The sequence below is a fragment of the Phytophthora infestans genome, genomic scaffold, assembly GCF_000142945.1.
Source record: "Phytophthora infestans T30-4 supercont1.7 genomic scaffold, whole genome shotgun sequence".
NCBI lineage: Eukaryota > Oomycota > Peronosporomycetes > Peronosporales > Peronosporaceae > Phytophthora > Phytophthora infestans.
In genome coordinates this window covers 3,079,713-3,097,100 of record NW_003303752.1, presented here as the reverse complement: position 1 = coordinate 3,097,100, position 17,388 = coordinate 3,079,713, and the positions used below count along the sequence as shown (strand labels likewise).

Here is a 17,388-nt window from a genome sequence, read left to right as displayed (position 1 = left end):
GAGCTCGCCCTGATTCCCGGCCTGAGCGGCAGCATTACCGCCAGTCCCAAGGCCAAGTGCAATCTCAAGCACGAGGAGACGTTGACGGAGGCGGTCAACCTCAGGGTCCCGTGTCGGACCCGCAGTCGGAGCACTCGAACGAGAGTGGCTCTCGGGAGGCGCCGAGTACTCGTACTCGTACGAGGGCACCTCCGCCCCTGCTTGACCGGAATGGAGAAGTCCACTTCCACGTGGAGCGGATCCTCCAGGAGCAACGGTGTCGCGGGAAGCGACAGCTCCTCGTGAAGTGGAGGGGTTATGCCCACTCCGAGAACTCGTGGGAGCCGATTGAACGGCTCCTGATTGACTGCCCGAAGGCTGTCGCAATCTGGGAACAGAAGCGGCGGCAGCTTCATAAGTAGTCCGGGGCTTCTTGCCCGAACGGGGTACGGATGATGAATACATACCGTACCCGCGCTCATCGTGAGCGCTAGAAGCCGCGCGCTTCAGGATGTCCCTTGGCAGCATACGCTTGCTGATCAAGTGGGCAAACCTCACACGAAGATCACGCTGGTCCAGGATGTGGGACAGCTGCTGATCTTCATGGAGTTCCCATAACTCCGTGGGCGAGTACTTGAGAGTCTCCACCCACGCCCAGAACATGTCCTCACAAGAACTCCATGTGGGACAGTTCTCGGGCATAACCCAGGGGTATCCCCAAACAGGATAGAGACCACCCCGGGTCTCGGGCTTCTTACGACAAGTCGTGAAGTCCTTAAGGGGAATGCGGTGTGGCGCGAGAAGCACACACCGAGCAGCCTCCACGTTGTCGACGAACAACTGTTCTTTCTGAACAAGGGCTCGTTCATAGATGCCCCTAGAAGTGTGGCCGCCCACAAGGCCACGAGGAGCGACAAGAAGCTCTAAGAAGAGGTCAGCCCCAGAGCTCTCCTCGGGAGGCCAATACCCTCTTGAGTTGATGGCAGCTCCCTGGTTGACGGGTGCCGCCACCGAACCCCCACGCACACGCTGGGCAGCTTGGAAATCCTCCTGCTGCTGGTCGAGGTCATTCGAGACCTCCCGGGGCTCAACAATGGCACCCTCCTCTTCCTCTTCTTCCTCCTTCTCCTCCTCTTCATCCGAGGAGTCGAAGAGACTCTGATAGGAGCGTCGAGTCTCCTTCTCCTCGCGGAGTGGAGACTTAGAGGCGGTACGCTTCTTTGAGGGCTTGGCGCCTTCGGCTTTAGAGGCCTTAGCGCGCGCAAGACCCTCGGCAAGCGAGAGACGTTTGCGAGGACTCCCTTCCTCATCGCCACCGGCTTTGGGAGTGCCCTTAGCCTTAACGGCCGGACTCTCAGAGCGCACAGAGGTCCTGGGACTGTGATCACCGTGATCACTAGCGGACGACTGCACGCTGTCTTCTTTGTGCTCACTGGGCACTGGGCTGTGCCCTCCCACAGAGCCCGCAGGAGCATCATGAGTGCTCTCGAACTCGGCATCGTCCTCACTGCCCGAGTTGAACTCATGTTCTACGAACCGAGGGTTCGGACGATTGTCTGAAGACGAGGGCGACGGACTGCGGCGCCTGCTTGCGCGCTTGTCCGCAGCCGCGTCACCCGAGGATCCGATCGCCTCGGAGGCCACCTGAGTAGCCTCCTTGAGTGCAGAGCCTTTGCCGTGAGGCTTAGTGCTCTTGGCCTGCGCCTTACCGGCTGCAGCCTTGGAGCGTGTCTTAGCACCGCTCTTAGCAGTGCCACGAGGCATGTTAACGGTCGAAGTGGAGACCTTGACGAAGAGCGCACAGGTTGCTGCTCGAGGCTCTAACTGTAAAGTGAGCCTCCGCCGCGCTCGCGCGGCCGAGTCGATGGTTTTCGACTTTGAGAATGAGAGTTTGTGACGAACATCTCTTCATTCTGATTGGTCGGTAAACCGAACCTAAGTGGGGGAGGATGTAACGGGGTACGTAGCACTAAGTGTACCCTGGTTACATGAAGTGTGACACTTCACACTTCAGGAGTATGACATGTCATACTCCGGGATATTTGGTACAAGGTACCAAGGTCATTCAAAACCAACCATTGGTTAAATGACATTGCATTACTATAGGTAACTGATAGTTTGTATTAACCTCAAACTTAACCTACCTATAAATATACTCAGTTTACAATCTACCTTATTTAGGTCACTTCGCTCTCTTTAATTAAAGAGGGGACCAGTGAACTGCCGTTCACTGAGAGTTTGTATACTCTCGGAAGATAACTTCCTCTAGCGCAAGGTGCTGTGTGACCCCGTCACAGACGAGGTGACTATTGAGCCGGAATCTGCTACCGCGCTGTGGATAGTCATGGCAGGGCACCAGGCGTGAGCGCTGCGCTCTCCCACTAACCACCGTCTAGTTGTATCAGACAACATTTATACTCGCCATACATTGGCACAGGCGTTATTGAAGATCACGGACGGTGAAATGAATCTTCTTGCGACCGTTCGTTTCAACTTGGTTGATAAATGGAGCAAACGGCAGTGTCAGCAGCAGTAGCTCGTGTCGATGGTGGTTCACGATGTGGCTGGAAGAAAAAGAAGCAGGTTCATCAAAACCAACAGCGGCGTATTGCTAAAGCAAAACGAACAACATTCACGCCAGTAATTTGAGAGCTGGCTATATCATTTACAAGGATTGAAAGTCGACATTTTCTACACCAATGATCTGAAATCTACACCGTCGAAGATAACTTTACCCTCGAGCTCACCTGAGGCAACGTTTTGCTGTCATGGCACCTACCCTATACGTCACTGGACAGAAGATCGAATGCTGCATCGCAAAGTGTTTATGGCCCCGACTCCAATTGCCGTCTACAACCTTTGCATGAACGCGGTCGACAGAGTGGATCAGCTGCGTATCATATATCCCATCCGCCGCCGTGAAAAACGTCTAGGGATGACAATGTTTACAAATTGCTATTATCAACTCTCACACGCTACTCAAAACGGTTCGACCTGCTAGTGTAAAAGGCGTCGAGCTACGTGAATTCAAGCGAAGGCTGGTTGACTCGCTCACCAAGCCCGAAAAGCGCAACAAGCAGAGGCGTGAGCTGCAGCAAAAAATGCGTGCTCGCGAGACCATCGATGACGTCGACACGTTACTGCACATTATCACTCCGAACTCAACGAAGCACAGTAACGGGAAACGGCTTTGTTACTTGTGCAGTCTGTGGAATATCAAAAAGAAGACCAAATACGGGTGCACAAAATGTGAGAGGGGCTTTTATGTCGAGTGCTTTACTGCATTTCATCACCGCGATATACTCAAAACCACACCTCGATAACGGACTTCACTTGGGGCGGTGTGCCGAGCGTCAACTGACGAGCCAGTAACCTTCACGCGCAGCCCCAGCAACAGAGCGATCACATCAGTTGAGAGTATCAAACTACCGGAATCGTAAGCACATAATACTTGTACATGAGTCATATCTTACGCCGCTCACCCGGCCAAAATTTTATGAGCTTGCTTGCCACACATGGAGGAATAGCGCCTTGAAAGCTTCCGTCGCTAAGGTAGAGGTAGAATCGTCCATGTATATGGTGGAGCACTTTGTTGCAATGATGCTGATGCACTAGCTTTCTCTGCACGCGACCTGCAGTAAGCCAGAGCTCCTCTTGGCAGCAGTCCCACTAACAAGGTGCAATCTCGCACCAGCCGCTGTTAACGAGTTTCACGAGACCCTTTGTAACACCTTGAGCTTTCTGCGCCTTAGTTGCACTAGATTTTATAGGGAGTAGTTGATATCAGCTATGTATTTATATGAGTGAAGGACATTCAAATTTTAAATGGCGTGATTTGATTGGATGTTATAGAGGTCCACGTGCACAGATACCGACAGGGCTGGTAGCTAAAGGGTTAAAGCTAATTTAATGAGGCTAATGCCGTGCTAAGCCCGGTGAAGCTCTGGATATTACGGTATTTTCAAAAAGTAATAACTAGTGCGGAATAAAGGACTTTTTAGAAGAAAAAAGGAGAAGAATTGCGATTTAACTAAGACTTCCAGTCTAGAAGAAGACATCAACAAACCGAGCGAGAATGATAGTCATTCATTTGAGTGGCTATCCTCGAGCTTCGAAAACTTGAAAACAAGTTGGCACCCTAACTTAAGAAAGTACTGTATTTTAAAGAAGACCTGTAACAATTTTTCCACGGCATTATGGTTTCTTAATCTGTTCGATCCTCAATTGCATGAAGTCTTTGGGTTTCTGTCAGCGCATCACGACTTGGAGTAAAATACTCCAAAAACTTTTTCGTAAGGGGGGGCATGAGATACAACTGCGATAACGTTTTCACTCGAGTGACGGCGACATAGAAAGATGAACGCTGAGGAATCCTGCGAGTCGGATGACGAAGCGGAGCAATAATCATTTTCTCTACTGTCAGTCCTCCCATTGAAATACCCGACGTGGTAATTCGTTTTCTTCCTCTGATGTGTGTGATGTGTGTGTGTGTGTGTGTGTGTGTGCGTGCATGTGTGTGAGTGTGTGTGTGAGAGGGAGGGGAGGGGCTTACTTACGCGCTACGTCGTAAGGTTGATGTGTATTGGGATACAGTTTAGCCAAAATGAAGAAGCCGCGGTCGAACGTGCGTTGTCGTCCGACATTGCTGTCTTGACGCGAGACGGCCTCAATAGGGTTCCTATTAGTATTCATCTATTCCCTTCTTTAAATCATGTAGCCTTCATGTACTGTACCACCCACCATCGGTGGTATCGTATATTGGAGCTACATCCACCTAAAACCAGATAGCGTGAATGTTGACCCAGGCGGCTTGGAACGACATTCACCAGTGCTTTTTATGCTTTACCGAAGTTTTTTTTTAGGTATTCCGTCCTTTTAGCCTATCACTTGCAAGCCACTATACTTTTAATAGTTACAAATGTAGCACCCTAATATTTTATAGAGGATCGTCGACGGTTTTCGATCGCCCCTAGAACTCTGGATATGAATATGCACGATGTTACTGCCCAGGTTTTTGGTGCATAGATGTGCGAATTAAACCTGGTACACAACCTGAAGCAGGATTGAAACCAGGTCGTAATGTATTTCGCATTGAAATAAAAATGTAATTTACGCATCTTGGCCTTTCTTTGTTTTGTTTAGAGCTCTGCATACTCACGAGACGATGGAATAAAAGGATTTGCACAACCCAATTTGTTGAAGTGCGGAGGTTGCTGTAATCGTAATGATTGGATGGCAGGTCTGCAATTCTTGTGTGGTGCTCATACAGTGTCTGGGACACCAGTTTTGTGCATGTAAACGTGACACGCCACATCATCCCAGGTATTCAAACAGGTTTTACTCCAGGTTGTTGTACTTAGAGCGATATCAGCACGATATCCCAAATATGTGAAGGGATATCTAGCAGGTTTGACAACAGGTTATAAAACAGGTTTTTGTACTTGAGGTTTTACCGGCAATACGGATAAGCTCGGACTCAAACACTACTTCAATATCTGACATGAAATGAGTGCATTTATTGACTTAGTAGTGCGGACAACATCCGAACTCTAAAGCTATTCAGCTGAGGGTCCTTCTGCACATTGCTGATCTTGTCGTCAAGAAGCCTCCACATAAAGTTGAGTACGTAAATACCACAGCTATTCCCGTCGTTCTGGGTAGGAGATGCCACAACAACGGATTTGTACGAAGCAAACTTGCTCTCTTTGCAAAGGCGCGTTTTGATTTTGTTCAGGTACGCAATGTAGTCTGGATCTCCCAAAGGGTCGTAAATGAAAATGCTCTTGGTCGCAGTGTTGATCACAATGGACGTCCAGTGAATGCGATCAAAATTGAGTGGAAGGAAAACGAGTTTCGTATCACACGTCTTCAGCTCTTGCACAACATCAGCGGGTAACTCCGCCATTCTCACCTTCCTGTTCAGTTTCAACTCCTGTGTCAGCATAACTCGAACACTATATGCTTTGGTCCAAAATGCTCCAATCGCTTCAAAAATCTGGCCACTAATCCAGTCCCCAGGCTGTAGCCGATATAGCGTCGAGTAGTTAGATCGCAGTGTAGACTATCATCCACAATCTGATATGGATGGGACTCTAACAAATACTTTGCGGCGCGATCAGCTTCAGTTTTGTCCTTTTGAATCGACGTTAGCCATTCTACAGCGTTTTGTCCTTTTTCCGAAACGCTTCTCAGAGTCCACAATTTTTGCATACAATCGAGTTGATAGAGGGAAAATTTTCCGATACCTGTCAGCTTCACGTACGGTGGGTCATCATCATTCTGGCTTGGTAGGGGGACAGCGCCCGACTTGTAAAGGACATCCAAGCACTTCTGCACAATTACTCTCGGTAACAGGAAGGATAACGCTGCACTTAGGATCGGTTTCCGATCTGTCCCGACTTTGGGGTGCTTACGCTCAGCATCTCCATGCCTCACTGGATAGACCTCCAGTATATCTGAAATCTCGCGTAAGTTCTTATATTTTCCTTCCATGGCTGTTGCCACAACTCCAACGTCCTCGAAGGACAACTTGCCACCTTTGTCCAATCTTGAGTTGAGCTGTTTTCGTGCAACCCGCCTGGTTTGTACCCTTTGAGCAGCTGTAACCTTCGGTCTTCCGGCGCGCCTCACCTTTTTGCTTGATGGTAGACGATTCCGTTGTTGATAGATCCTTGCAGCCGTCCTCTGTAGAGTTCGTCGTAGGCTCACTAGCTTGACTGCCAGGTTTTACACCAGGTGTAGATGTAGGTATTGCGTCAGGTTTTTCGACACTACTTCTTTCCAAGTCCGAGTCATTCCCTGTTTCTTGAGTCTTGGCCTCTCCTTCAACATTGTCCGTATCACGTTTTTGTGATATTATATCCTCGCACGCTTCGACAAATGTGTTCGAGTCTATCTCGCAGATGTTGAGCTTTTGTCCTTTAAACCCGACAGGTTTGTTCCCAGGATTCCGCCCAGGTTTTATAGGTTTTCCAGGATTTAGGACAGCATCTTCGGACTGACAGCGATCAGGTTCATACCGCGCTTCTGTGATTCCCGTTCGTAGTTTGCGCAAATATCCGTTGAGGAATTCAGTTTCCTTACAGAACTGAGACATCGGTAAATCGGAAACTTCGCTAGATATCCGACTCATCAAGTTTCGAGTTACGCCATACTTCTGTCGCGAATCCAAAACAGTCGATGAATCGTAACTCCATAAGGGGCAAGTTGTCTTCGTGTAGTTGAAGCAGTCAACCGGGGGGAGAGACACCGGGCGGGTGGCACCAGTTGATAACCAGCGCTCATGTATAAATGACACTGGAATCACAGGAACTAAAGCCGATACTCGACGATAGCAAATAACATGACGGCATGGTAACTTCAGCGTCTGGCTGAAATCGCAGTCACAGCACCACTCCATTTTTGAAAAATTGTGACGATGATTTCCGCTGATAACCTCAACGGTATCGCTTGGCTTTTCAAGGAAGGCGTATAGCGCTGTGGCTTCACTCGAAATAGCAAACTCGTACTCAGATTTCATCGTAGACGCTACCCAAGATGTACAAATACGCAGCACCAAGTTTAACTCCTAATCATAGCCATAATGTGTTCACCTTCCTTTGAACGACTCTCTCGCTAAACTTTCATTTTCTACGCGACGCTGATGACGCATGAGAGACTCCAAGCACTCCTTCATTGTGGACGATGAATCAAGATCGAGTTTGAGCTTTTTAAAATTGGACTCGATGCGATTATTCGTATTATTGCGAAAATGCGGCAGTCTTTGGCGGCGATATCTAGTCCACATGTCCTTCGACTTGTCCCAATTCTCACAGAAGTATTCCCAGAAGGAGGTGTTCCCATGCGCGCAGGAAAACTTCTCCAGAATAGAATAATTCTTCGCGTATTCCTCGTTGGACGGAGCGTCTACCAGATTGGAGAAGAGATGATTCATCGAGTCGTACTCGTCTGCCGAATAGCGTCCGAAGCGAGCCTCACGAACCACACTTCGCAAAAACTTCAAGACGTGAAAATGACAGAGCAGAATAGTAGCATCCGGAAATGCCTCCCGTATCACACTGATCTCTCTCATGTCTTTATCAACCATCACCACGCGGAGCGACTCCCAGATGACATTGGCAGTTTTGAAGTGGCTGAGGACCTTCCGCATATGCCAATCCGAGCTGGTCTCGATAACGGAGTGCTGTACGAACTGACCAGACCCGAAGGCATCCATCACCATCAGACTGCAAAGCTGGTAGTCGTACCTATAAAACATAAAAACAAGTGTTAAAAAAGAATGAACAGTTTAATCCTGTTTTGAGCCGTAGCTTAAAACCTGGTAGGAAACCTGGTACGAAACCTGATTCGTATCCTGTTGGAAGCCTGGTTGAAACAAGGAATGTAAACCTGGTGTAGAACCTGTTATGAACTTACCGATTGGTTTTGTGCGTACAGTCCACCAGCAACAGCTCCGGATACTTAGCAAACGTCGCTCGCATGTGGCCTGTACTCAGTGAGATTGATCCTGTCTCCCCCGTTGACGTGTCATCGACACTTACCACGTTGTTCTTGTCTTCCTCGCCGAAGCCGACAAGAAATTCGGCAACAGCCAAATCATCATCGGCCTGTCCACGGAGCTCATTGCGAATTCGGGTAAGAAGATTCGCCACATCTCTCTGCGTCACTTTGTACCTGGAGTTGTCACGGATGTACTCGTAAATTCGGAGACTCTTGCCTCCAGCGCGTACCATCAACCGAAGGTCTTCGACTAGAGGCTCAAACATCGGAACTTGGCGATTGTGTGGATAATGTTCGTAAATGTCCTGGGAAAGTTTGTGGTTGTGAGTGTAGATGGGATTTTTGATCTCTAGAATCCACTTTCCTTTGTGGTACACACTCTCCGCAGTAAAGCGAAATGGACAACCAGTACCTCGAAGCTTGAACTGCTGTCTCTTTCCAGATCCACGGCGGCGGGTCCGCGACCCGTGCGTACAAATGTATCTCCGGCGAAAACGGGGAAGGTCTTCGGGTAAGTATCGCATCGAACCACCGTCCTTGGCGCGCTTAGAAGCACGCAGCATCTTGTTGCGTTTGGCGACACTCTCCGATTCGTGCACCACAAGATGCGCACTTTCGGATTCGCAATACGATTTGCGGTATTTCTCCCAGCTTTCCCAGTTTGTGTGGTAGCGACGCAGCTCCTTTTCTTCAAAAGAGCCCTCCTGGTCTGCTGGAAACTCCTCGTCGCTAGCACTGCCGCCAACCTGCGTGGCCACCTCCCTCTCACCTTCCGATTCTGAGACGCTGGACAAAGAGGCTGGGGGATCTTCGTTGACGGACGCTTCGTCTTCAGAGTGGGCTTTGCGCTTCATTCCTCCAGCACGGCTCAAATTTGGAAATGAATGGATTTTGAGAAGCTGCGCTGCAGAGATACTTGCGATCAGGTGCCGTATCATGAGATTTGTAGGTGTAGGGGAATATTTTCAAATCATGGTATTTTACTTTATTAATTACAGCCTGGCAAGAAACCTGGCGAAACCTGTGCTTTAAACCTGGTCAATAGTCGCACGGCTATGCACCAAAAACCTGGGCAGTAGGTTTTTCCTATGAATGTGAACGGTTCGATTAACCGGCTCGGAGGACCGAGAAAGGCGAACCGGCTGTTTCCGATTTGGGGAGAACCACGGCATTCGTGGTTTCATCGAAGAAGAACGCAGACGAGCACGGTGCTCAGGACTCGGAGTCCTCTCGGAGAAGAACCAACATTTTTCTTCTTCTCAAAGTGGGCTTGTACCAGAGTGGGGATTAGTATTTGTCCCAAATGGGTTGGAATTTCCACAAAACCTCGGTTCTCCCATGGGTTATAGACTGTTTCCCACGGGTCAAGTTTACTCGAAATACTAGGTAAGAGGTGGACTGATTAGCTAGGTTTCGGAAGCCAAGCTTCACTAACTAATCAAGTGCGTGTCCCCATCCAACGGCCGTGATCGTATGCAACAAAGGAAAATCCAGAGAACTGTAACCTGAGGTCGTCCCTGCCAGAAATGTGACCAATAAGATTACCAATGACTTATGGTCATTTACTATAGTAGTATCGTTCAAGTCGAGTAAACCTAGGCCCCATATTTTTTTAGTTGTATTTGGCGCAAGTGAACTTATGATACAGCGATTACACTGTGTTCGATTTGACCCCCCCCCCTCCCCCCGAAAAAGTGCCTAGGTCCGGTCCGGCCGTGGACATCAATATGTCCTTCTCTTTCGCCAGCAGCGGAACCGCGCGCGAGTAGAATACACAATACCTCTTCGGTGTTGCCGAGGCGCTGCAAAAGCTCGAGAGAAGATAATGTTGATCAACTTTTAAATGGGAGGCTCGTGGGCTGCTCAGTCGCGGACAGGTTTAGCGCTGCTACGCAATTATGACGCCGTCATCAAGCGTGCTACACAATATGGTGCCACCTGGGGTGCGCGACGTCGAATTGTTTGACTTGGGCTACGAAGACGGACTCAAGTGGATCGTCAAGATTGGATTGCCGTGATCCCAAATGTGAGCACGTACTATGCTGACGGATGGAGCACGACGGTGGGGCGTGTGGTGGGCTACCGCGCCTGCGAGAGCCACTTTTTGGACGCTCTATTCGTCGGCCTGTTCGTGTGCTTGTGGAGGCCGATGGCATTTATCTGCCTGTATCTGGAACTCTACCTACAAGCTATCGTGTCTGGCGGCAAGGCTGCGGTCTTTGGAGCCGCGGCCAAGCTGCTGATTTCGAGCATTATCATGGCCGCGTTGGCAGTGGCTTTGGCCACTCTGGGCCTGCAAGACACCATGCTGTTTCTGCTCGGGCTAGCGGCAACAGGGTTCTTTTTGGGTGGCGCGGTTCTACTGGTGGGCGGTCTGCAACAAGCCGGCGCCGTCGCATCGGCGGACTGGCAGCGATGCCGCTCCTACATGCGCAACACCACGAGCCCGTCGCTCTTCTTGCACAGTATACCAATGATTGGCGCCAAAGTGCAGATCAAGCGCCACGAGTTCCTGCTACAGCACTCGCTAGTGTATCGCGTTGCGATGCATTTCATGTAGGCACTGGAAATAAAGTTTAAAGTATCGCCACGTGCGTACTGCACGCACGTCAGATAAAACGTCTATTAAATTATTAATAGCCTGTGCAACGCACAAATGAGAAACTTCAGCTAGACTTTCTAGAGAAAGGATCCTACTACCTAGTTTATTAGCTCAGTTACAGTAAATGCTCAGTTCTTAAGAAGAGTTGAGCTTAAAGTTTTGGCAACGACATCTGAAACGACTCAGCGTTTCACGGTGGTTTCGCTAGGCGCAACAGAAAAAGCCGAAAAAACCGGCGACCTTTCACGTCACAGGAACTAATGTCACTAAATACAGTCTCATTTATAAGCCTGTCGGTCTAATCGCTGTGTTGCTGCACCGCCCTTTCGGTGGCACAATACCGCATGCACAACGCACACTTGTCAACGAAGATGTTCTAGCCAAAAAAGTTGGCGCGCAAGTTTGGCCCGCTACGCGTGACTCGCTCGCTCTGCCCTCGCCCTCAGATTTACTTTTTCTCATTCGCAATCATCTTGCCTTCTTGCCATAATGGCCCGCCGTCACCATGACGCCGCTCTCAAGCCGTCGTCCTACTCGTTCGCCGCTGGAGGCTACCTTATCACGTACCTCTTTGGCGTAGCTAAAGCGCTGCAAGAGTTCGAGCTGGAGAAAGATGCACGTCTTATCGGAACCTCTGCCGGGGTACTGACAGCCACCGCGTTAGCGCTGCAGTGCAACTTCGACGCTACTCTAGACTACGTGCTGAAAAATGTCATTCCTGGTGCTCGCGTGTTCCTGGCGGGTATTTTAGTGCGCATACATTGCTACTAGACACACTGAAGGCCGTGGGCAACCTGCACACGTGGGAGAGGCTCAATGTATCGCAACAGCTCACAATTGTCTACACGTCGCTATCGGCGCTGACGTCGCGTCGGCAAACGACGTTCGACTCGCGGCAGCAGCTGACGGACACTCTCATGGCCGCGTGTTGCGCTACACCCATTGCTGGACTGCCTTTCAGACTTGGCGATGAATGGGTCTTCGACGGTGGGATCTTGGACTTTCAACCGGTCTTCGACGAGAAAACAGTGACTGTGAGTCCGTTCTACTGCACTGGAGCAGATATCAAACCTTCGGTGTACGTGCCAATGTGGTGGTCTTTACTGGCGCCGCGTGAGCGAGACGCCGAGTGGTTATTTGATTTGGGATATGAAGACGGACTCAAGTGGATCGTTAAGAACAACCTCACTGGAAACCGTAAAAATGTGGTCATCCCAAACAAAAGTGCCGAATACGCGAGCGAGTGGAGCACGACCGTGGGCCGTGTGGTTGGATACCGTGGCTTTGAGAGTCGAGTGCTGGATGCTCTTTTCGTGGGGCTCTTTGTGTGCCTCTGGCGTCCACTCGCCTTCATGTGTCTGTACCTGGAACTGTACCTGCAGGCCATCGTTTCGGGTAGCAAGGCCGTGATCTTCGGGGCCGCGGCAAAGTTATTCATCTCGAACATCATTATGGTGGTGCTGGCAGTGGCAACTGTTACTCAAGGTTTTCAGCATACGTTGCTCTTCATTCTCGGTTTGACCGCGACTGGATTCTTCTTAGGTGCGATAGTGCTGTTGGTCGGTGGCTTGCAACAGGCTGCGACGGTTGCCTCGAACGACTGGCAGCGATGCCGCTCTTGCGTGCGCAGCATCACCAGTCTGTCACTTTTTCTCCGTTGCATGCCAGTGCTAGGCTCTTCCATACAGATCAAGCGTCACGAGTTCCTGCTGCAACACTCACTGGTGTATCGCGTCGCCATGTACTGCATGTAGTTAGTCGCCTTATTTCTTTTTTAAGCGAAGTTGTGGGCAAGGTTGCAATGTAGCCGTTGCCGATATCTGTATAAGCTTGCATGGTAGAATCAATAATATGAGACTTAGTAATTGTAAGTACGACATTTCTGTTAGCGCAAATCTGTTATTGACTTGCTTAGGTACGAAATGCGACCTCTTAAGTACGATCTGGGCCGCTTCGAAATACCGGTAGCAGGAAAATTGTATTCGAGTAACTTGCTGAAAAGGACCAAAACGGCAAATTTTGATCGGAGTGCACAATAGCAAATTGAAAAGGCTCCAATTTATGTAGACTTCACCCTAGTGCCAAACAACGTGCGCGCCCGCTTTGAAAAGTGCTCCTCACTTCTAACATCAATTCCGTGCTAGAAGGTACTCTTCGGCCGGTCGGTGTGGGTAACAGAGTTCCGCACATCAAGACGGGTAACACAGTTCCGCAACCAAGGCGGGTAACATAGCTCCGCACCGGGATGGATGCCTTTGGTCAACACGTCCGCCGCGGCCGTCCATACCGGCGCAGTGCACGATGTGGATTGCCGTCGTACTTGCTAGTGGCTATCACAAGCCACGAGAGACCCAATGGTCTCAAGTGTAAGTGGGGGAGAGGCTCGGAAATACCTTTCCTCCCTGATCTTGGGGCAAGACCAAGTTCCTTACGGAACCACGCGTCGATGTACATCGACTGCAGGCTGGAGGCGAGCAGCCGGGCTAGAGCCGCGGTAGCTCTAGCCAAGCAAGACAGAGCGGCGACGGCAGCCAGTGACGGGTGCCTCGAAATCGCTGAGCGAATCAGCAGTGTTGTGGTTGCATGTAACCACACACGAGGCGAAGCGCGGACCTGGTGCAATCACCGCACAGGTATCTTGGTCATGAATAACCTGTCGAGTAGGGGGAACGGGCCGTCTTACCCACTGACAAAGCGGGTGCGGTACGTGAGGTACGCAACGAGCCGAGTATTATGGACTGTGGATCCATAATCCAAGTGTGGTGCACGAGTGCACACACAACTGACCGGGTGGTGGTCGAGACAACGCACGCAGTCGTAACTGATACCGGGCCGAGCATGACACTGTGGTGATGGCGGCATGGTTCGAACCCGCATGGGTACTCCGTGCCAATGCCAGACACCAGCGCCGCAGTAACATGGTGGTGAGATATGCCTCACCACGGTCAATGTCTATGACAGACACTGGTATGAGTGCAAAGAATATGCGCCATACCACGACCCGATGCTGCTCTGGGTTATATGCTGTGAGTCAATGCACGTACCGTGCATCGACACTGGCTGATGTCGATCAGCCTGCCGGGAGCTCCTCGTAATGAACTCGTCGAGCATGACACCCATGAAGTGCACGGAGCACATATGGTAGTTGTGGTACGTGTCGTACACAGCGTACTTTATGAACGGGCCCATGGACCTGTACACTGTGCTTGCAAACGCGTCGTGTTTGACGCGAGCACTGACCATGACTGTGGTGTTGGAATTCCCACGTAAATGCTAGCTACAAATGTAGTTAGGAAACTCCCACAACAATACGTCTGCTAGGATAGCAAACGATCGTTCGGGCGGATCTGAAGCCCCCAGTTCTGCCCTCGCACCGGGACAGACTGGACCTTGTAAACTACTTATATATGGCCAGCCAGTAAAAATAAGAACGCGCTACTAGCACGAGCAAAGTTACAATAAGCCGTCACGTAAAACCTCCCGATAGTAATCGGCCAATACACGCACAGTCTCTTGGTCTTGCCGGATGAACCCTCTCTACAGAGCTTAGAGTTCACCGTAACGGATCATAGTTTACTTGATATTTTTGAACATGATTAGGACTCCTTATTAGGAATAGGCCCCAAAGGGTAAAAATAAATACAGAACAAGTTTCTACTCAGGCACACAGAGCAACGTCCGGCTTCAAGGTAAGTGTCTGGTCAAGCTTATTTAAGTGTGGTATGCCTGTCATGGATCTTCTTGCACGTCAAGCGTTGTCTGCACCGTTGCATGAGCATCTATAACAGCTTGCACCCTGTCCCAGACGGAACGTGTCTTCAAAGAGTCGCGGAGTCTTCCGCGAACTCATCCCAACCGTCACCGAGGGTTCGTACTGTAGATGGTCAGCTCTTGGCCACTGAGTGCGAATCCGGCCAGTCCATTACTAATAGTAAGGACAGCCTGGATTGAGTGACATCTAGACCGTATCCAATATCCGTTGAGTGTTCGGTAGTGACACCGTCGAGTCTCTTGCACCTTGGAGTCACAGTACATCCCGTGACCGAGGGTTCGTCACTTGAACCTCTTGGACGGTGCCGCATCTTTGTTGACAAGCGATTATCCGCAACACTGGAGAAATCACTACATCACACGAACCAGTTCAATCGACGGCACATCAGAAGCCGTTACCGCCAAACATGGCAACCTTGTGGTGGGCGTGCCGCACCAAAGGTTAGTACCGGAGGTACATGGTGTCGATGGGAGACACCTACACCACGACTGAGTACCATCACGGTACACGGCGTCGATGAAGGACATCTAGGCGCCGCTGGCATGACGGCCAAGACGCGAAGAGATCGTGGCAGAAGCTCCACCCGCAAGGATGTATCCTTTGTGGGCCAAAGTCATGGCCTGAGGTAAGCTGAGTGCTCGTACTAGGGCAGGTGTTGCAATTCTCGATGTCGTCCCTCGCGGGAGACACCATACTCGGGACGCGTTCACGAGGACTGTTGTGTCCTATGGCGCGAGCTGTGGGCGAATGCCACACGCTCGGATGCAACTGCACACTGTGCCAAAGCACTGTACGCGCGCTAACGCAGGAGCTAAGGCAGCTCTGAGTGTAGAGCCGCGACAGTCTCGTTGTAATGGACCCCTCCTTTACATAAGTAGGTAGATTTCTTTACATAAGTAGGTGCATCAGCACACGCTAGTCGTGTGCTGAAATGCTGTCATGCCATTGGCTGATATATGGGGAGCCAGACCCATTATTAGCCAATTGAACTATGACGTGTATTTGAGTGGCCAGGGCTGTGGCCTTGGTTCTAAAATAAAGTCAGAGTTGATTTTTCCTTAAACCTAAGACTCAGTCGTCCTATAGCCAGCTTCCTCAACACTATAGTGTAAGCAAGTAACGGAGTAAATACCTGGCCGTTACACCTGTTAGCACTTTGTAGTCCTTCCAACGACCAAAGTCGACATGAGCCAAGACCTCGACCACGCTGCCTTTCTCCATCTCACTCGGATCGAGTGGGAAGCTCTCCACCGCCTCGCGGCGGTGTCCGGAGAAGCCGTCATCACGTCGCTGCTGCGCTCAGCGACGCTTGACGAGCAGCGCGTTGCGGCACAAGAATTTATGGAACGCGAGCTCGCCGATGCGAATCGGCGAGTGTCAACTCCCTCGCGTATCTTCACGAATGACGTCGTGAAGCTAGAGACGTCCACCTACTCCGGCACCGGAGAAGATCGACTTCCGCTGAATCGCTGGTTTCGAGAGATCGACATCGCCATCGCCTCGAGGTTGATCGAGGCGCCTTCCGCGAAGGTCCATTTCCTGCTCTCGCGGTTGTCTGGGAAAGCCAAGGAATGGGCTCTCGGCAAGTTGGTTGTCGATCCCAACGTCTTCCCCACTCTGGATACCCTCCAGAGTGACCTTCGGCTCGCGTTCGAGCCGCCGCAAGATGAATCCCGAATTCGGGCAGACTTCTTCGCCCTTTGGCAAGGCACGATGACTATGCGCGACTACGTCCAGAAGACACGACACGACACCTCGCGTCGTGTATCGTGTCTAAGCCGATCGATATGGCCCCTCAGGTTCATGTGTTCGTGTTCGGTGCGCGAAGGCATGACGCGCTACTGCCTTATAAGATCGGACCCCTCTACGCTCGAAGAGGCGTTCGCCCTCGCCCTACGCGAGGACTACGTGGTCGCGGCGTCATACGCTCACGCGCTACCTGCTTCAGCTCGGGATTCTGCGCCCGAGCCCATGGACATCGACGCTATCGATGCGACGAGCAATCGTCAGCGTCATGTAGTGCGTCGAAGCGGTGCTCGGAACAATCGTTCTCTCACCTGCTTCCGCTGTCGGAAGGTCGGCCATCGCGCGGCGGAGTGCCGCGCGCCAGCTCCAGTGCTTGGGCATGTCGATGCCGAGCCCGTGAGTTCTGACCAGCCAAAAAACAGTCAGGGTCAGTAGGTGCGGGGCGCCCTACTGGCTGGAATGGAGGTCCGGGTCCCCCAGTGGCCACCCAGCCTCCTAGCCCTCCTGTGCTGCATGCACACTTTCATGCCACCACCGCGCCGAGCGATTCAAGATTGATCATCGTCAATCTTCATGTCGCCGGTGCCCGGCGACCACTGCGAGCACTCCTTGATTTAGGAGCGACCAACAACTTCTTCCGCGCGTCGTGCTTGTCGGTACCCCCGTCGGACATCACTGTCCGCAAAGGTAGAGGGGAGGTCGCTGTCAAGTTGGCCGATGGGAAATCACGCCGCGTCGCGCGGCGCAAGATTACACTTCCGTACAAGTTCGACGGTTTCAGAAGCAGCGA

The 17,388-nt window shown here is 51.0% G+C and overlaps 2 protein-coding genes across 2 annotated transcripts; both read left to right on the top strand.

The window, feature by feature from the left end:
- Nucleotides 1-10,321: 10,321 nt before the first annotated feature.
- On the top strand, nucleotides 10,322-11,038 carry PITG_05415 (uncharacterized protein; the record flags this gene model as incomplete). Its single annotated transcript, XM_002999020.1, has 2 exons — nucleotides 10,322-10,421; nucleotides 10,470-11,038. The coding sequence occupies 2 exons, from the start codon at nucleotides 10,322-10,324 to the stop codon at nucleotides 11,036-11,038; spliced, it is 669 nt and encodes a 222-aa protein (XP_002999066.1).
- A 531-nt stretch (nucleotides 11,039-11,569) lies between these two features.
- On the top strand, nucleotides 11,570-13,313 carry PITG_05414 (uncharacterized protein; the record flags this gene model as incomplete). The annotated part of the gene is made up of 4 exons (XM_002999019.1): nucleotides 11,570-11,722; nucleotides 11,753-11,822; nucleotides 11,852-12,622; nucleotides 13,225-13,313. 4 exons carry the CDS (start codon nucleotides 11,570-11,572, stop codon nucleotides 13,311-13,313), a joined length of 1,083 nt encoding a protein of 360 aa, XP_002999065.1.
- Between the last annotated feature and the right edge of the window lie 4,075 nt (nucleotides 13,314-17,388).